Source organism: Eubalaena glacialis, chromosome 2, assembly GCF_028564815.1.
Source record: "Eubalaena glacialis isolate mEubGla1 chromosome 2, mEubGla1.1.hap2.+ XY, whole genome shotgun sequence".
Lineage (NCBI taxonomy): Eukaryota > Metazoa > Chordata > Mammalia > Artiodactyla > Balaenidae > Eubalaena > Eubalaena glacialis.
This window is the reverse complement of record NC_083717.1, coordinates 75,215,574-75,232,882: the sequence shown is the minus strand read 5'-3', so window position 1 is coordinate 75,232,882 and position 17,309 is coordinate 75,215,574. Positions and strand designations below refer to the sequence as shown.

The following is a 17,309-nucleotide window of genomic DNA, read 5'->3' as shown; positions in this document are numbered from 1 at the left end:
TTAAAAAGGCTTACCTTGCAGCCTTCACAAGTAATGACACCATAATGGATTCCTGATGATTTGTCTCCACAGATCTTGCATGGAATAATTTCAATTTGAGCTGCAACAGAAGCACGTAACCAGTTAATTACATTTTCTTTTAAACACCTTATAAAAGCGTTCCCTGATCAGCATTTGTATAGTGAAAACTAATAACCTGCTAACCATTCTACTGCATTAACTATTCATTGCTGAACTGTGAGGGTCCCCCTAGAGCCCTGGACTAAATTATGGCTGCTCGTTATATAATAGCTTTCGGGTTATTAAAATGGGTCATTTGAGGAGGTGTTTAAGAACACACAAGAAGGCTGGAATCAGCATTTCAAAGCCTTCAAGAACTGGAGAGTTCGCAGTTTAGGCCTCAGAGCAAAGCAGATACTAAAATGTTTCCTCCGATCTCATTTTCCATCATTATTTTTAAAAGGTCATAAACCTGTCTTGGCCGAGCATGGTAGCTTGGCTGGTGGAGAAAAATAGACTCCAAAAAGCCAAGACTACTTAGGAAAATGATTCAATTCTAAATATTAATAAGTTACATATGATGGTAAGAATTCCTTACTCATCTTTTCTTAATGAATGTACCTGCCATGTGTTAAAAAATTAGTCCACTTGTGTACGATCAAAACCTTTCAACCATAAAGTTCATATCCTATTTGAATTTAATAATGATGAATCCAGACAAATAGAATATGTAGCTTCAGAGTTCTTTACACTGGAAATTGATTTTCTGGTACATCGTGCGTGTGTTTCTGTCCAACTGATTACTTACAGTTACCTCATACTGGAAGAATAACCAAATAATTCATACATATTACACCAAAGTTCTCAAATATGTTAAAGCACGTTTCCAAGCAAACACATTATATCTTGAGCAGAGTTGGAAAGAGCATAATTAAGGATTAAAAAAACCCCTAAGGAACAGAATAATCAGGCAAAACAAAGTACTTGGACCACCTATTAAATACAATTTATATGTGAAATAAAGAACACTGAGCTGCATATACAGGATGACAACTTTCACCAGTTTACCTGGAATGCTCCATTACACTCAATTTATTTTCCATGGTTTTCACTACTGGATATCATGTCAGATTACCTACTAAGTCACACACACAAAGGCAGTTGCAAGTGCCCAAGTATATTTCATTTTCATAAAGCCCCTACCTAGTGCCACGCCTCACACAAAGCAATGACTAGTCTAACGAAGTACTGCAGTGCCTTTAGTGAGTCCTTTGCCTATCAGTCACTTTTAGGGTTGACATCCGGAGTTTCACTATCCAGAGTTAGAGACTGTTCAAAATCTCACCTCCAATAAATGTGCCATAATCCTAAAGCCTTCTAATACCCCAACAGTGGCATCTTTGTACACTATCTAATATGTCTATTCTGAGTTATGCAACTTAATATGTTATAAGATCACGCTTCACAAAAACCATCATCTTCAAGTCGGCCTCCTCATCTTAGAGCCTAGCTTGATTTCTTCAAGGAAAATTCTTTATGAAATCTAAACTCTAATAATGTTTCACACTTACGGCTTCTCCAATATTTTTAATACATAGTTAAGGCAAAGTTTTGTGCCACAGATTGTCTGCAGCTCTAGAGAGAGATGGTTACGCCCCACGTTTTTCAGAGACTCATAAAAGCCAAGTGGTAGTAGAGAAATTCTGAAAGGTGATATCAGCTGAAAGGATTTTCCCATAGGAATTAACTAGTCTGTAATGAGAACCAGCCTCCCCTACCCCAACCCCTAAGGAAGAGAAGAATCAGACAACACAAAGGACTTGGACCATCTATTAAATAAAACTCATACAAGAAATAAAGAAGACAGACACTGAGCTGCTTCTGCTTATGTCTCACCTCAAGTTGTAGTCACAGAAACTAGACAAACCTCATTAGGCCCTATAGTTCAAGTCAGCATCAAAACTAAAAGCAACTCTAACACTAAACTCGGGCCTCTCAAGAGTTATTTTCATTCCATCTTAGTAATGGAGAGATCAAGCAAATCTATTTAGTCCTTTATAAGATAGGAAAGCTCTGGGCAGGCCAGACAGGGAACACTGAGTAAAACTGTATGTATCTGGATCAAATGGAAAATGGTGTATTGTTGTTCACTCTGCCTGGACTCCTAGTGGATGACCCATGAGAAGTGACATCATGATGTTTAAGACAGTGACCAAAATGCCTACTAAAGGCTCCTGTGATCTTGCAAGTGATCTGGAGGTCTGGCAGGGAGGGGTCTGATCACGATGGGGGTGCCCCTGGGATTGACATCCTGGCCCAGCACTTCCACCCTTGGAATGGCTCTCAGCCGGCTGGGGAGAGGGTGGGAGTGAGGGTTGAGAAAGTCACTGTAGCATAAATCCAGAGTTTGGTGCCACTACTGCATAGGACCACTGGCCTGAGTCAGGCTCCCAAACTCTTGGTCTTCAGCCTTCCTTCAGCTCTCAGGGTCTTTCAGATCTGGAGGGCACTCAGGCTGAGACATATTTTATGAGACTTCATGGAGGCCAAGATGCTTAGTATGAATGGACTCACTGTAGACTGACCTGCATTTTCAAGCGAGGGGCCATTTGCCTAGAACTTTGCCCCCTGCCGCACTGTGTTTGTGCTTGGCTCCAGTGGGCAATGCTGGCCAAAGATTCCAAGTTAGTTAGAACAAGCTTCCCCTAGGAATCTCATGGTGAGGTGATGGGAGGGTTCTCCAAAGCCAGGTTCCGATATTCTGATTGGTTGGATTAAACTATTCTACTAGCCTTCCCCCTTGGGTGGCTCTCTTATCTCAGAAGACAATTTCAGGTGCAAGTGCTCTTTAGGAAATGACTAAAATACACTTGCTCCTAAAAGCAGATTCTCTGAAAGTGATCTATCGCATGTGTTGATCTTTCCAGAAAGTAAACATTTGCAGATCAGAGCAGGGCACTTACTCAATCTTCCATTTAATCCAACAATGCACAAAATCCACCTCCCTTCACCTTTTAGTCAATTTACAGAATTCAAATGTATCAAGGAGAAGAAACATAGTCAATGCCTTACAAATTTTTCAAAAGGAAAGCAGTTTACTTTCACAAATTTGAGTTTTCAGACCAATAAGAGGGAACAGGACAAAAATCCCCTTGCCCTTTGCTTTCCACCCCTCAGGCTTTTCCATCTTCTGACAGGCAGTATTGTGTCTTTTCAAAATAATCCTCTTGTAACAAAAATTATGAGTCTTGGCCCATATATATACTGCACACATTGACTCAGCCAGTATTTCAAAGGATGAAATCTGTCAGACACCACTACTGTCACAAGTATATTGATTAAATTAGTCCACATCCATATTCATTGCAGCAAAGAGGTTTATTTTGTAGCAGAATATCTGAAGCAAGATGCACACACACGTGTAATCATGAATTGGCTTAACAATGAACAATCTTGCTATGAAAAATTCTAATTTGCCCACATTTTCAGCTCTATTGCCTAAATAATTTGCTCTTTCATGCACCCTAAATAATTCAAGCAGGCTCTCCACACCTGCACAGGCAAATTTCTGCAGTTTCAAGGAGCTGACAACAAGTGGCGGCGGGGCGTCAGGAAATCCTGGAAAGCAGGTGTGCTAATTAGCCAAGTGGTCCTTAGGCTGGGCAGTCATATAGCATTGCACCTCTGTAAAAAAGTTTGCTTTTTACTTTTCATTATAAAAGGTAACAAGACACTGGCGTTCTTAACACCTCACTTGTTCCTCAGGACCTATTTCTGGATTTATCGTGGTCCAGAGAAAAATGCCCATTCTGCCCAAGTATTAAAAAATATAATTGCACGAGAGTTGTACCCATCACTTCATTCTGTGGGTGAATAGTGATGTCTCGACGATAATCTAAATAGATTGATTAATAATCAATAATATTTAACATGTATTTGGGCTTATAAAGTCTCAGGCATTATCTAATTTGCTGCTCCAACAACTCTATGAGGTAGGTGGTATTATTATCATTATCATCATTATCTGCATTTTTTTTAGATGAGAAAACTGAAGCTCAGAAAGGCTAAATAACTTGCCCAAAGTCAGAGAGCTTGGAAGAGGTAAGGTTGGAATTTGGACACATTTTGGTCTTTTTCTCTAACTCAAAAGCTTATTCCCTCTCCACCCTACCCCCCTTCTCGTCATACTGAATAGCCGAGCTAAATCACTCCAATAACAAACATCGGGAATATACTGCTCTTGGTGGGAAACCATTAACCAAGGATCAAAAGACATCTCACAAGTAATCTGGTTAAACTTAATACTACTCAGAACTGATGTCAAGATGTCTTTCTGGGAGTTACCTGACTAGTTTATAACTGGAAATAATCATCAACCTTCTAAGACCATTCTTCTCAATTTTATAAAATTCTGAGTTTTTGACCTTAGGCTGACCAATACCAATGTTTAACAATTCTTAAGGCTGGGCAAATTACTTCACCTACCTCTCTTGAGTCTCAGTTTTCTATTTGAAGATTCAATGATATAATGTATAAATGACACAGCACATATGATTATTTTATACATGTACTCTATACATATGCACATCACACACAATCCTTAGAAAGAGTTGGCACTCAAAACACAGTTATTATTATTGTTATTGTTGATAAGAAATCCTGCCTTATAGCGAAATGAAATTCTTTTCTGCAGACTTTAAGCTCTTTCCAAAGCAGGGATAGAGAAAAGCGGCTTAGCCTCCAGCTAATATGACAGGCAGTTCATACCAGCTACCACAGCCATCCTTTACAACGTTGGCACTTAACTGCTACAACATAGCAGCATGTTGTAATCAGTGTGGGATGTGTCACAAGGCATTTGTTGCTAATAATAGTAAAAAAAAAATAAAGTTTTTTACTGGTTCATATAAAAAAATAAACTAACATGGACCTAAGATCACCCCCATAAGATCTTTCACTCTAGCTCACTTGCACAACCATATGCTTTCTCAAATTGGACGGAACAGGGTGGGGTTACCACTGGCTTGCCAGAAAATGGTCAAACCTTGGGTACACCCATGACACTATGTCACACATATGAATGCCAAGCAATTTTGTGTGTCTTGCAAAAACTGTCAAGAACTGCTGCTAAAAACAAACAAACAAACAAAAAACAAAAAAAAAAGCTATCTTTATACCAATCTGTTGACCGTGTTTTTCCTGGAAGGCTGAGAATACGGAGGACTTTTCACCTGCTATGTTACATATTTCTCTAACGTTTGAATTTTTTACAACCAGCATGTATTACTTTTGTAAGCAGAAAAACCAATAAAGATTAAAAAGAAAAACCCTAAGGCATTTGATTTTATTTTCAGCAAAATGGCTTGAGTCCTTTATGGATTAGTCACTTTATTTTATCCCCTGTTTAAAACTGTTGGGGTATTAAAGGCTTCTGCAGCTGCCTGGATGGCAGTCTGGCCTGTATGTCAAGGCCAGCTGGGGGCGGGGGGGGCTTGGGGGGAGTAGGGAGTCGTCACCTGGTTTCCTGGAGGAGGGACTTTGGCAACTCCTGACTTCTAGAGTTTTGTAGCCCCTCTGGGTCTGGCCACCTCTAGTTCCAGGGTCTCCAAGGACTCTGCCCCATGGGGCTCAGCCGAGGTGGCAAAAATAGGGGCTGAAATTCGCCTGCCTGTGAGCCCTGCTGCAGAGTGGCTGGAACAGCTTGGAGGGAGGGAGCCTTTTTCTCTCTCCACTCTCTCAGCGCTGCCGCTGGAGGCCCCAGGCCACCATCAGGGTTTGCAGAGAACTCGCAATACATCTTCACGGTGGAAGAACAGACTGTGGGCTTCAAACAGTTTGGCACACTCTGTCCCTGGACCTAAGGCTTGGAGTATAACATGGGTTTGTTTCACAGTGCAGGCATGTTCAATAGGCATCTTGGGTGGGGAGGGCCGAGTTCCAGCTACACACTCTGCAAACTAAAAATCAACTTGTTCCGCCATTTTTTCTACTAAATATTAATACTGGTATGTGTCCCCGGTACAGTCTTTTCTTCTACTGATTTTTGGATTTTTTCATGATAGTACTTGATCCTAGCTGAACATCAGCAAAGCAGTTAGCCCCCTAATTAGAAAAGTCCTACCCCTTTGGTAGAGCAGTCTTGTGGTCATTTCTGACAACAACAATAATGCTTGATATTTGCAGAGCTCTGTAACGGTTTTCAAAGTTTTTGTCCTCACTAGCTTGTTTTGATTTTGGTGTTCACAACAACTCTGAAGTAGGCAGATGGGCCTTACTAGCCCCATTCTACAGATGTGGAAAGTGAACCTCAGGAGGGTTAAATGGCTTCTTCTCTATGTCTAGGTTTCCCAGGGTTTAATTGTAGAGGCAGCCACCAAAGAAAAAAAAAAAGACAGACTTGGTGTCTCTTTCCTGCTCAGGATTATTTGATGCCTTTAGATTTATGTTATCATCAATCTGGGGCTCTCAAGGGGAAATGCCATGAGAGAGAAAGAGCTGGAGGTTGATCCAGCTAAAAAGTGGAGTTGGCACTCCTGCATTTCCCTCTGATACTCAACTCCCTGAGTGGCCTCAAGCAAGTCACTTACACCTCCACTCCCTCCATCTATAAAATGGGAATAACTCCTACCTCCCAGGCAGGTGGTGGTAAACGAATGCTCACAAAGCTCTTTGAAGATGAAAAGACCTATATAGATGGGAAGCCTTAGGAAGCTTGGCATATCATTCTTGGCAAGGACCAGGACGCTGTGCCCTTACTACCCACTACAGGCTCTGCCACAAAGAGAATAAAGAAAAATCCACAGAACTGTAATTTTCATCTGCTAACTAGACTCAAAGTTTTTTTAAAATTGTTGGTTTCCAAAATGCCTTCCTGAGGGACTAATGGGTCCAGATGTTACTATCTTTGTCTCAGCTTGAGAGAAAAAACACATAGATGGAGAAGTCACCTCTCTGTAACAGCTGTCACAAGCAAAGTCACTGAACTAAGCCCTTCACCAGGGCTTCAGCTGTCTTGCAGAGGTATCATGGAAATGGTGTGATTCCCACTTGTTATACACAATAAACACACATGTTGCCCTCCGACATTCTGACCCTCGGTATTAAGTTCATGTCTGACTCAAAGGACCCTGTCAAATTATAGCCATCCAAAAAAAGGTCCTGTACCTTACTCTGCCTCCCCCCCACCAAAGTCCTACACCTTACATACTATTTAAAGCCACTTCTTAAAAGCTTTAACTTGATTGTGGTTTCTGCTGAAAATGTAACAGCTTTTTAAAAATCATTTTTTAAAATAAAAAGTGTTACATATACTTGCCAAATACATACACATAAACACACCTCAAACTCTTCAAGAGATCAAGCATTTGCAAACTAAAGCTAAAATATGACAAAATTAGATTTTTGAAACTTTATTTCCTTCAGTCTTTACACATGTAAGACTTAGGAGCCTAAGAGTTAAAGCCCATATGAATTCAGAGAAAGCTGAGCTGTGTATGCAGGAAATATCTGAAGAATGAGGAAGACAAGTATGTGTTGTCATGTGGCTTTCTGTGAATATGCAGGTAGTTCTGACAATGGGAACTGAATATTAATCCTTTGTAATATGCTTCTATCTCTACTGGATTAAGCTTTCCAGAGAAACTGACTCGCATTCCCTGATGCACATGTATCTCTGCTAAAAGCCAAATCCAAATGAGTACTTTTGTCCCTAGATGGGGAAATTCTGTCAAATCAGAGAAGAAACAGATTTTTCATATAGAGGAACAGTGGATGGCTTTGATTTTTAGATCCAGTTCTCTCTAGAATTCTCCTATGACACAGTCATGCACAGAAGACCTCAATTTAAGGCAACATATTTTTTTTTTTTTTTTTTTTGGTCTTTCCTAATCTAATCTCTATCACTTTTGTGAACAACGGAGCATTCTTGTTGTTGAGGATTTCTGGGGTTATGTGAAATCAGGGACTAAGACAAAGGTAACTGGCCATTCAGCCAATTATTCTCAATTATTCTCAAGGTCCTTCTAAGATTCTAGAATTGACTACATTTTTTCAATATGAAGTTCTTGCAGATTTTCTTGGACCTTGAAATCAGAAATGTCTAATCAAAATCTTTCTCTTGAATCTCTCAGGGTGGGTTAAGCCATTTCATATCAGCAGGAAAAAGAATCCATCTTATCTTACTAAGTTGTTAGATTATGATCAAGAGAGTTTCTTAAAAACTTCTTTTCCAACAATACGTATGTGTCCCTTATATAATTCTGGATAATACTAGACCCAAAAAGATGTCATCTGACTCACAGAACTGCAGCTAATCTTTTCTAGCGATCAACCTCACTCTAGATACCAATCCCTTTTTTCCCCTTAACAAGAGCAATTGTGCCACATTTAGGTTACGTCTTCCTTTGCTCACAGTTGAGAGCAATGGGGTCAGCTCTTTGCCTTCATCATTCAAAGTCTGTTTTTCACAACAACAGAAAAGAACATCTTTAAAACCAAACCAAATCTGGAGATCTTATCTAGTTTCTGCTTTACCAAAAACATCAAAATTACTCTTACTGCGTTTTATGAAATAACCTTACTTTACACCATTACCCCCAAATTCTCACACCTAAGCCCAAGAGATAAGCACTCCATTTTACAGCCCTCTTAACTTTGCACCTGCCTATGCACACCTCAACTTATAGGTATTGTATGATCTTGGTACTTCAATTTACAAGATTGTAGTTTTTCAATGGATACACAGAATGTTACAAAAAGAAACAAACCTGGTGATTCAATTACAAAGTCCAAAGACAGAAAAATCCATTGACACAGAAATGGGTCTTAAAACAAGTAGGCTATCTGTTTAAATCTATTTGTTCTATGGCTTCCTATGAGTCTGGTCCATTGTATGCTTAGCACATAGCATCATAGTTCACTGAATAAATCAGTCAAAATATTCTGTTTGTCTCAGAATTCTCTTAAAAGGGCCAAAGTCTCCTGCCTAAAAAGTCAGCTACTGATTGCTAATTCTAACTGCACAATTTCTGTACTCCTTAACGGTGACATCACCTGCTGAAGATGTGCAGAAGTGGGTCAAAATAACAAGAATCCAGGTTAAGTCATCATAGCTCACCAGGCAAAGGAAACTATTGTTTCTTTCCATTAGCTTAGGTAGTTTTTGTGAAGATCAATTACTGTTCATTGAATATTAGACCATGTCATTTAAGAAATATTCCCTAACCAAACTGGGTTCATGGCAAAAAAATTGGAAATAACTTGTAACTTTAAACCTTGAAAACACATTTGCTTTCCTCTATGTTAAGCCATTGAGGACTATGATGACAACACATCCATAGCCACAGGAACACAGACTGGTGATACCAAAAATTTCTTGGTCTACAGATCATTTTAGTGGGTGAGGATGGCTAAGAGGATTATCTCACAGCCCAGATCCCCATTCTACCTTTGTGCTGTTTCCCACTTCACAAAGTCTCCCTAGAATTAATAGGCAGAATGGAACTCTGGGCAAGAGACCAGGGAAAGGTCTGGTTTTTATTAAAAATCACAAGCAAATTATTTAGACTTGCCAGAAGCAGAAGTGTAGATGTTGTCATACTAATCGTTTTAAGATTCTAAGATCTTGAAGGATGAGTGACCAATTCCTAGAAGACAAATTCTACTAGGTTCTCCACCTCCAATTTCCAGGACATAGCCAATGATGTCTAAACAACAGATATGGCAAGTTCTCAGCCTTCGAAAACATCAGAGATGTATTTCTGGACTGCAGGTCAATGGTAATTTTTAAAAAATTCTCTTTTATAATGCTTTTCTAAGACAACCAGTTCAGCCGGACACAGGAACGACCAGACAAATGCCCGGAGGAGTTTTTTCTGACTATCTAAATGCGTGTTCTTTAAACTTGCTTATTAAAGAAATGTTTCCATTCTTAGTTATAATATATAACATCAACTAGACAATGGATAACAATATGGGCTGATAGCTTAAGTAGAGTTGTTTTCTATGTCTATTCCCAAGGGGGGAAAGCAGGAGCTTCTAGCTATTTCTTCATTGGAAAGGGAAATACAGAAAAAGGCAGCAGAGCCTTGAGGATATTAAGTAGTTGTGAGACAGGAGGAGAAGGGACCTTCTTAGAGCAAGCTTAGAGATTGTCAGATTTATTTTAAGAAGGTCTGACATCTAAGCATCAATTCCCAGACCGTTAACACCTAATAAATGTCATTCTTCCCTACAAAAGAAAATGTATATCTTGGGGGTTTACCTTGAAACTATCTTTATGTAAGTCATGCACTAGGGGTGGGGTAAGAACGCCACAGCCGCGGAAAGATAGCAAAATAAGGTTCACAACACTGTCCTTCCTCTTCCATTTTCAGTTTCTGCTCCTCCAATCCGAGGAGCTTCTTTTGCCTGCAGACAAACATTTCAGATGACATTTTATGACTGTCCTGCACATACGCCTATCAGCTAGCCAGCACTTGGCAATGTGCGTCTTTGTCACTTAAAGAGAGCTTGAGTGAGTGTGACACTATCACTGGCATAAGTGAGTCTTTCTAATTTGCAGTAAAAGCGCACCATTCGCACACTTTGGTACTTCAGGACGGCGAGGTTTTGAAATCCACTTCACAAGTGATGGCAGCACATTTCACATCAGGTGGAAACACACTCTGATTGCTAACAGCTGCTACAGGCACATCTTACTGTCACAGCCAGAGCTCAGAATAGCAGGTCCTTTTTAATGCCAATGGCTGCTACCATCTTAAATCACCACACACACACACACACACACATGTTCCACACCCTTACACACAGGTCTCTCCAGCTGTAAGTCTTACCACCACTTGCTGGGAGCCTGCACGACTAGGCACCAGGGATGCCAAGAGGGTACACAGAACCCACTGGCCCACGTCATCTTGTTACATTAGCTTCACTGTATGTGAATTAAGGATGATAGTGGACACTTTTTTTAAAGAAGAAAGAAAAGTACAACCTTGAAGTAAAGTGGAGAGGATCATTTTGCAAGCGTTAGAGGCTGGGGTTGAATCCCTGCCCTGTCACTTACTAGCTATGTGAACTTGGACAGCTTTCTTAATCTCTGTGCCTTATTTTCCTAGCCTTTAAAATGACCCCTACGTCCTTATTATAGGGTAACTAAGTGCTTATAGAATCAGTGCATAGCACATAGTAAGGGGTCAATAAATATTAGCTATCATCATCATCACCATCACCACCTATCTTTCAAGGACAGTAGTATTTGGCAAGAGCTGCTACTGGAGTTGTGGGAATGAGCAAGAAGATTGAAGAGGGATAGGTCATTATATTCCTTTCAGATAAAGACATGGAGTTCAGTGGCTTTCTTTTTTTAATTTTTTTAAATTAATTTATTTTTTAAAATTTATTTTATTTTTGGCTGTGTTGGGGCTTCACTGCTGCGCGTGGGTTTTCTCTAGTAGCGGGGGCTACTCTTTGTTGCGGTGCGCGGGCTTCTCAGTGCGGTGGCTTCTCTTGTTGCGGAGCACAGGCTCTAGGTGCGCGGGCTTCAGTAGTTGTGGCTCACGGGCCTAGTTGCTCCGCGGCATGTGGGATCTTCCTGGACCAGGGCTTGAACCTGTGTCCCCTGCATTGGCAGGTGGATTCTTAACCAGTGCACCACCAGGGAAGTCCCAGCGGCTTTGTTTCTAATGCAGAGGTCTAATATGAGAAGTAACACTAAGCAGGTACAAAGCATGATGGAAAGAAACCACTGGGTATTAAGCAGCTCCCCACTTTCTAAGTAAAGCCCACAGCAAGGCTGGCATATTGAAGAGGTGGTAAGCAGAGGAAGTGGGAGCCAGGCTTCTAAAAGCTGTGTGGTGAAGTAGGGAAGGGACTCAGCTGCAGGGTTCGGAAGCTTCTAAAACTACCTGCTAACAAGTGAAATTTACCAGACACGTGTGAAACTTTGTGACCTTCTTTCTCCAGGGCTCAGCTTCCCTCTTAGGGAATACTGTAGATACTCCCTGCCCCTAGGTGTAGTGTTGCACGAGATAAACTGCCAGATCCGGTCCTGCTATGTTACACAGTGATATGATGATTGCGAGTGAGTTGAACAGTCATTTCCCCAACAGTTGGGATCCCTTCAATGGCGAAACCCACGAGGTGTCACTAGTCAGGAAAAGTAGTCATAGAATGTGGAAGAGAAGCCCATCTGGCAACCACTTTGTCCATTTTAATTGCATTTTGGTTTAGACAAGGGAACACACTGAAATGTTCTCGTCAAGGTCCAGAGTCAAAGCTCTGGCAGAATACCCATTGGAGCTAGAATACTCTGTTTCTACACACCTGCCCCCTCCTTTTTTGGCCTTACTAAAAAAAAAAAAAAAATAGTGTTAATTACTATCAAAGAGAATTCCTTTCAATACCACACCCTGCCATATATTGACAGAAGAGACAGGGCAGCACAATGCTAACATGGTGTGAATGGAAAATAAAGTAGTTTTTTCTCCTTTCAAGGTAAACAATTTCAATTGACGCTTCTGGGACCGAATTAGGTGGGGTTTTTTTCCCACATATTTATTTATTTATTTGGTTGTGCAGGGGCTTAGTTGCTTTTTATTTTTTTCTCTCTCGTCCAAGCCCACAATAGGTACGCTTTTGCTTTACATCCATAGAGGCAAAGCCCTTGGCAGGTAGCATCAGTAATGCAAATCTATTTCCCATTGATATGTGTTTTTCAAAACAAAACCATCTCCACCAATGAAGCATTTTAGGCTCTCAAGCTACATGGTTCCCAGCTATAACTGTCTAAGGCATTAAATGTCAAGGACCAAGTCCAAGGTCATGTCAGGGACCATTAGGACATAGAGAAGTAAATTCTGAAGCAAGGTCTGGTGGTAACACCAAAATGTACTCATCAGACAAGAGCCTTCCCTGTGAGATGTTGAGGAACCAATGCCCAGAGGGGTGACTGGAGTCATTCCAGTGCTCCAGGAAAATCAACCTAACTACTCACCATGACCTGCCCTGATCTTGCCTTCCCTGTTATTTAAAGGGAAACCAAACCAGTCACTGAAAGCAATTCCAAAAAATGGAGCTCAAAAAAAATTAAGGCTTAGAAAAAAATAATTTGAATAAGTGTACAGACTTTCAAATTGAAATTCTGAATGGAACAGGATTTTTTTAGGTGCATAACCTTGGTAGGTTTAAAAAATCAGTCACACCTCAAACGCACCCACCAATAATCAAAAGGATGACTTAGGAGGAATTATTATTCATTTAAAACATCCTTTAAAATAAGTCAGGAGAATAAGCTTGACCAGGTCCTTACCCATCCCCACCCTCTAAAATAAACAAATAGTATTTCTATTGAAGCCAATTTCCTGTTCTTGGAATCAGCTTTTTGAGTTGTCGGTTAGACAAGATGAACTGATTACTTTACCATAAAATTTACCAAAGCAGGTAACTCTACCAGAGAAATATCAGTCCATCTCAAAATGTTTCTTGAGAGTGAATTACTTCATCTATGAAAGAGCAATCCTTTCCCCTCTTCTGGTCTGTCGAGCTAAATGGTGCTCAAGAGATACACTTCATTGCCCAATTAGACAGTACAGTTCATTTTAAAGTGAATTTATTATTTTCCTTTCTTCCCTTCCTTCCTTTCTTTCTTGACTTTTGGACATTACTAATTCATTTCAAAGAATGTTTTCTTCGGGCATAATTTTACAAATATTCTTTGAGAACCTATACCAAAGTTCAGGGCACTTTGCAAAAACATAATGTCATCAGTAAGGCAGGGAGTTCTCAGGCATAGAGAGTGCAATGATTTAAAAAGGTCTGTGTCTATACTACAAAGCTACACTAATCAAGACAGTATGGTACTGGCACAAAAACAGAAATATAGATCAATGGAACAGGATAGAAAGCCCAGAGATAAACCCACACACATATGGTCACCTTATCTTTGATAAAGGAGGCAAGAATATACAGTGGAGAAAAGACAGCCTCTTCAATAAGTGGTGCTGGGAAAACTGGACAGCTACATGGAAAAGAATGAAATTAGAACACTCCCTAACACCATACACAAAAATAAACTCAAAATGGATTAAAGACCTAAATGTAAGGCCAGACACTATCAAACTCTTAGAGGAAAACATAGGCAGAACACTCTATGATATAAATCACAGCAAGATCCTTTTTGACCCACCTCCTAGAGAAATGGAAATAAAAACAAAAATAAACAAATGGGACCTAATGAAACTTAAAAGCTTTTGCACAGCAAAGGAAACCATAAACAAGACCAAAAGACAACCCTCAGAATGGGAGAAAATATTTGCAAATGAAGCAACTGACAAAGGATTAATCTCCAAAATTTACAAGCAGCTCATGCAGCTCAATATCAAAAAAACAAACAACCCAATCCAAAAATGGGCAGAAGACCTAAATAGACATTTCTCCAAAGAAGATAAACAGATTGCCAACAAACACATGAAAGAATGCTCAACATCATTAATCTTTAGAGAAATGCAAATCAAAACTACAATGAGATATCATCTCACACTTGTCAGAATGGCCGTCATCAAAAAATCTATAAACAATAAATGCTGGAGAGGGTGTGGAGAAAAGGGAACCCTCTTGCACTGTTGGTGGGAATGTAAATTGATACAGCCACTATGGAGAACAGTATGGAGGTTCCTTAAAAAACTAAACATAGAACTACCATACGATCCAGCAATCCCACTACTGGGCATATACCCTGAGAAAACCATAATTCAAAAAGAGTCATGTACCAAAATGTTCATTGCAGCTGTATTTACAATCGCCAGGACATGGAAGCAACCTAAGTGTCCATCAACAGATGAATGGATAAAGAAGATGTGGCACATATATACAATGGAATATTACTCACATAAAAAGAAACAAAATTGAGTTATTTGTAGTGAGGTGGATGGACCTAGAGTCTGTCATACAGAGTGAAGTAAGTCAGAAAGAGAAAAACAAATACCGTATGCTAACACATATATATGGAACCTAAAAAAAAAAAAAAAAAAAAGTCATGAAGAACCTAGGGGCAAGACGGGAATAAAGACACAGACCTACTAGAGAATGGACTTGAGGATATGGGGAGGGGGAAGGGTAAGCCGGGACAAAGTGAGAGAGTGGCATGGACATATATACACTACCAAACGTAAAACAGATAGCTAGTGGGAAGCAGCCACATAGCACAGGGAGATCAGCTCGGTGCTGTGTGACCACCTAGAGGGATGGGATAGGGAGGGTGGGAGGGAGGGAGATGCAAGAGGGAAGAGATATGGGGACATATGTATATGTATAACTGATTCACTTTGTTATAAAGCAGAAACTAACACACCATTGTAAAGCAATTATACTCCAATAAAGATGTTTTTTAAAAAAAAAAAAAGGTCTGTGTGACTTTTATATTGGGTCATTCCAGGGGCTTTCCTTAAAGGGGCTTTCAGGAAGAGATTAAAATGGAGAGGGCTTCCCTGGTGGCGCAGTGGTTGAGAATCTGCCTGCTAATGCAGGGGACACGAGTTCGAGCCCTGGTCCAGGAAGATCCCACATGCCGCGGAGCAACTAGGCCCGTGAGCCACAACTACTGAGCCTGCGCGTCTGGAGCCTGTGCTCCTCAACAGGAGAGGCCACGATAGTGAGAGGCTCGCGCACCGCGATGAAGAGTGGCCCCCGCTCGCCGCAACTAGAGAAAGCCCTCGCACAGAAACGAAGACCCAACACAGCCATAAATAAATAAATAATAATTTAATAAATAAATAAATAAATAAAATGGAGAAAACCAAAATTTGAAAGTGGTGATCAGGCTGCCTTTAGCCTAACGTACGTCAAGGGGTCAAAGGGCTGGGGAGCCTTCACCCCACTGGATACCACGTTTTTTCACTCCTCTTCTAACCTGATAAACGGCTGTGTGGTTTCTCCATCCCTGCTGACTTTATCAGGCCCACGTTCTATTCAACTACAATCGCGAGACGGGGAGGAAGAAAGGATGATATAGGAGAAAGCTAAAACCCCGACGGTTTTAGTTCCTAAACGAACGATGTGTTTTAATATTCTAGGAATTTAAATTCGTATTAATTGCTATTTGAATTAATGTTTGGTCAGTCTATGGAGAGAGTAATTGCTAAACTGGGGGAGATTAGTCACAAAGACTTTAGCAGTGGGCTTAGTGGGCCGAGGGGTTTGAGATCATGAGGGGCAGATGGAAGAATGCTTCCTCCAGGACTCTGCTGCCGCTCACTTCACTCCCGTGTGGTTGTTTTTCTCCATCTGCAACAAGTCAAAACAACCCCTGCGAGAAAGGCATAGGGACAAGAAGATAGGTAGCATTTCTGCATATCATCCAGTAGCATTTCATAGACATTAAAAGAAAGGAAACTTTAAGAAAGCCCATTTTTATACCCCCAAACACATCAAACTGCAAAACAGGATAAAACATGGGTAGTTCCAAAGGACTTCTCACGGAGAAAACTTCAATGCCACAACTCACGTTTCCATCAAATTCCCCAGGGTGCCCTTGTCTTGAACCCTGCCGAGTAGGTGAGGTTCGCCCAGCCCGGAACCAGGGAACTCTGTGCTGACTGCAGTAAAAGCACCGAGCTGCCCCGCAACTAAACCCTGCTTCATCTTAGTGATTTCTCAACTGGTGGCTGCAGTCAGAATTCTCCTGTGACCACCATCAGATTATGACAATGAAAGTCACCATTCCATGGTCCCCCTGGGCAGGAGTTTCCCTTTTGTTTTTCCTCCATTCGACTTCCCACCCTTGCCACTTGCTGTACAATTCTGTTAGTCAGGGGAATAGTAATTCTGACACAACCGAAAACATGTACGATCAGGGTAAGGTCATCTGGATCCTGGGCACATACTGGATGCGTGGAGGTGCTCCTGTGCTGTGGCAGAGGATGGCTTTTGACCATCCTTTGTTTCTGTTGTGGCCATTATCTACCATATTAATATTCTGGAAGAAGAAAATGAGCGGCCAGTATTTTCTTCCAGCAAAATCACTGGCACCAGCCTCTACCCCAGAATAACGACTGATCTTCAAAGTAGTGATGTTGTCATTGCCACAGGACTACTTTGAGTCCCTTCTTTGGCAACTGCTCTCAGTGCCAATGAGATGAGATGAGAAAGACACCTTTGTCACTTTAGAGTCACTTTTTTTTTTTTTTAAAGGAAAACAGCCTCGCTTGGTTTCTTCTCTTTATTTATCGCAGTTAACTGTTGGTTGTTTTCAAAAATCAAATTCACTTTTTCAGAGGAACAGTGGTCACTATGGAGAATATTAAAACTTTGCTAAAGGA

General features: G+C 40.7%; 1 protein-coding gene across 4 annotated transcripts in view; it reads right to left on the bottom strand.

The window, feature by feature from the left end:
• Window positions 1–17,309, bottom strand: part of LOC133085142 (nuclear receptor ROR-alpha) — a 593,802-nt gene that overhangs the window by 35,363 nt on the left and 541,130 nt on the right. For all 4 annotated transcript variants that reach the window (XM_061182048.1, XM_061182046.1, XM_061182047.1 and 1 more), the window contains one exon: window positions 15–100. Coding sequence is in view for 2 of the 4 variants with exons in the window: in XM_061182046.1 (XP_061038029.1) it covers window positions 15–100 (86 nt within the window). In the remaining 2 variants the exon portion in view is untranslated. The remainder of the gene's footprint in view (window positions 1–14; window positions 101–17,309) is intronic.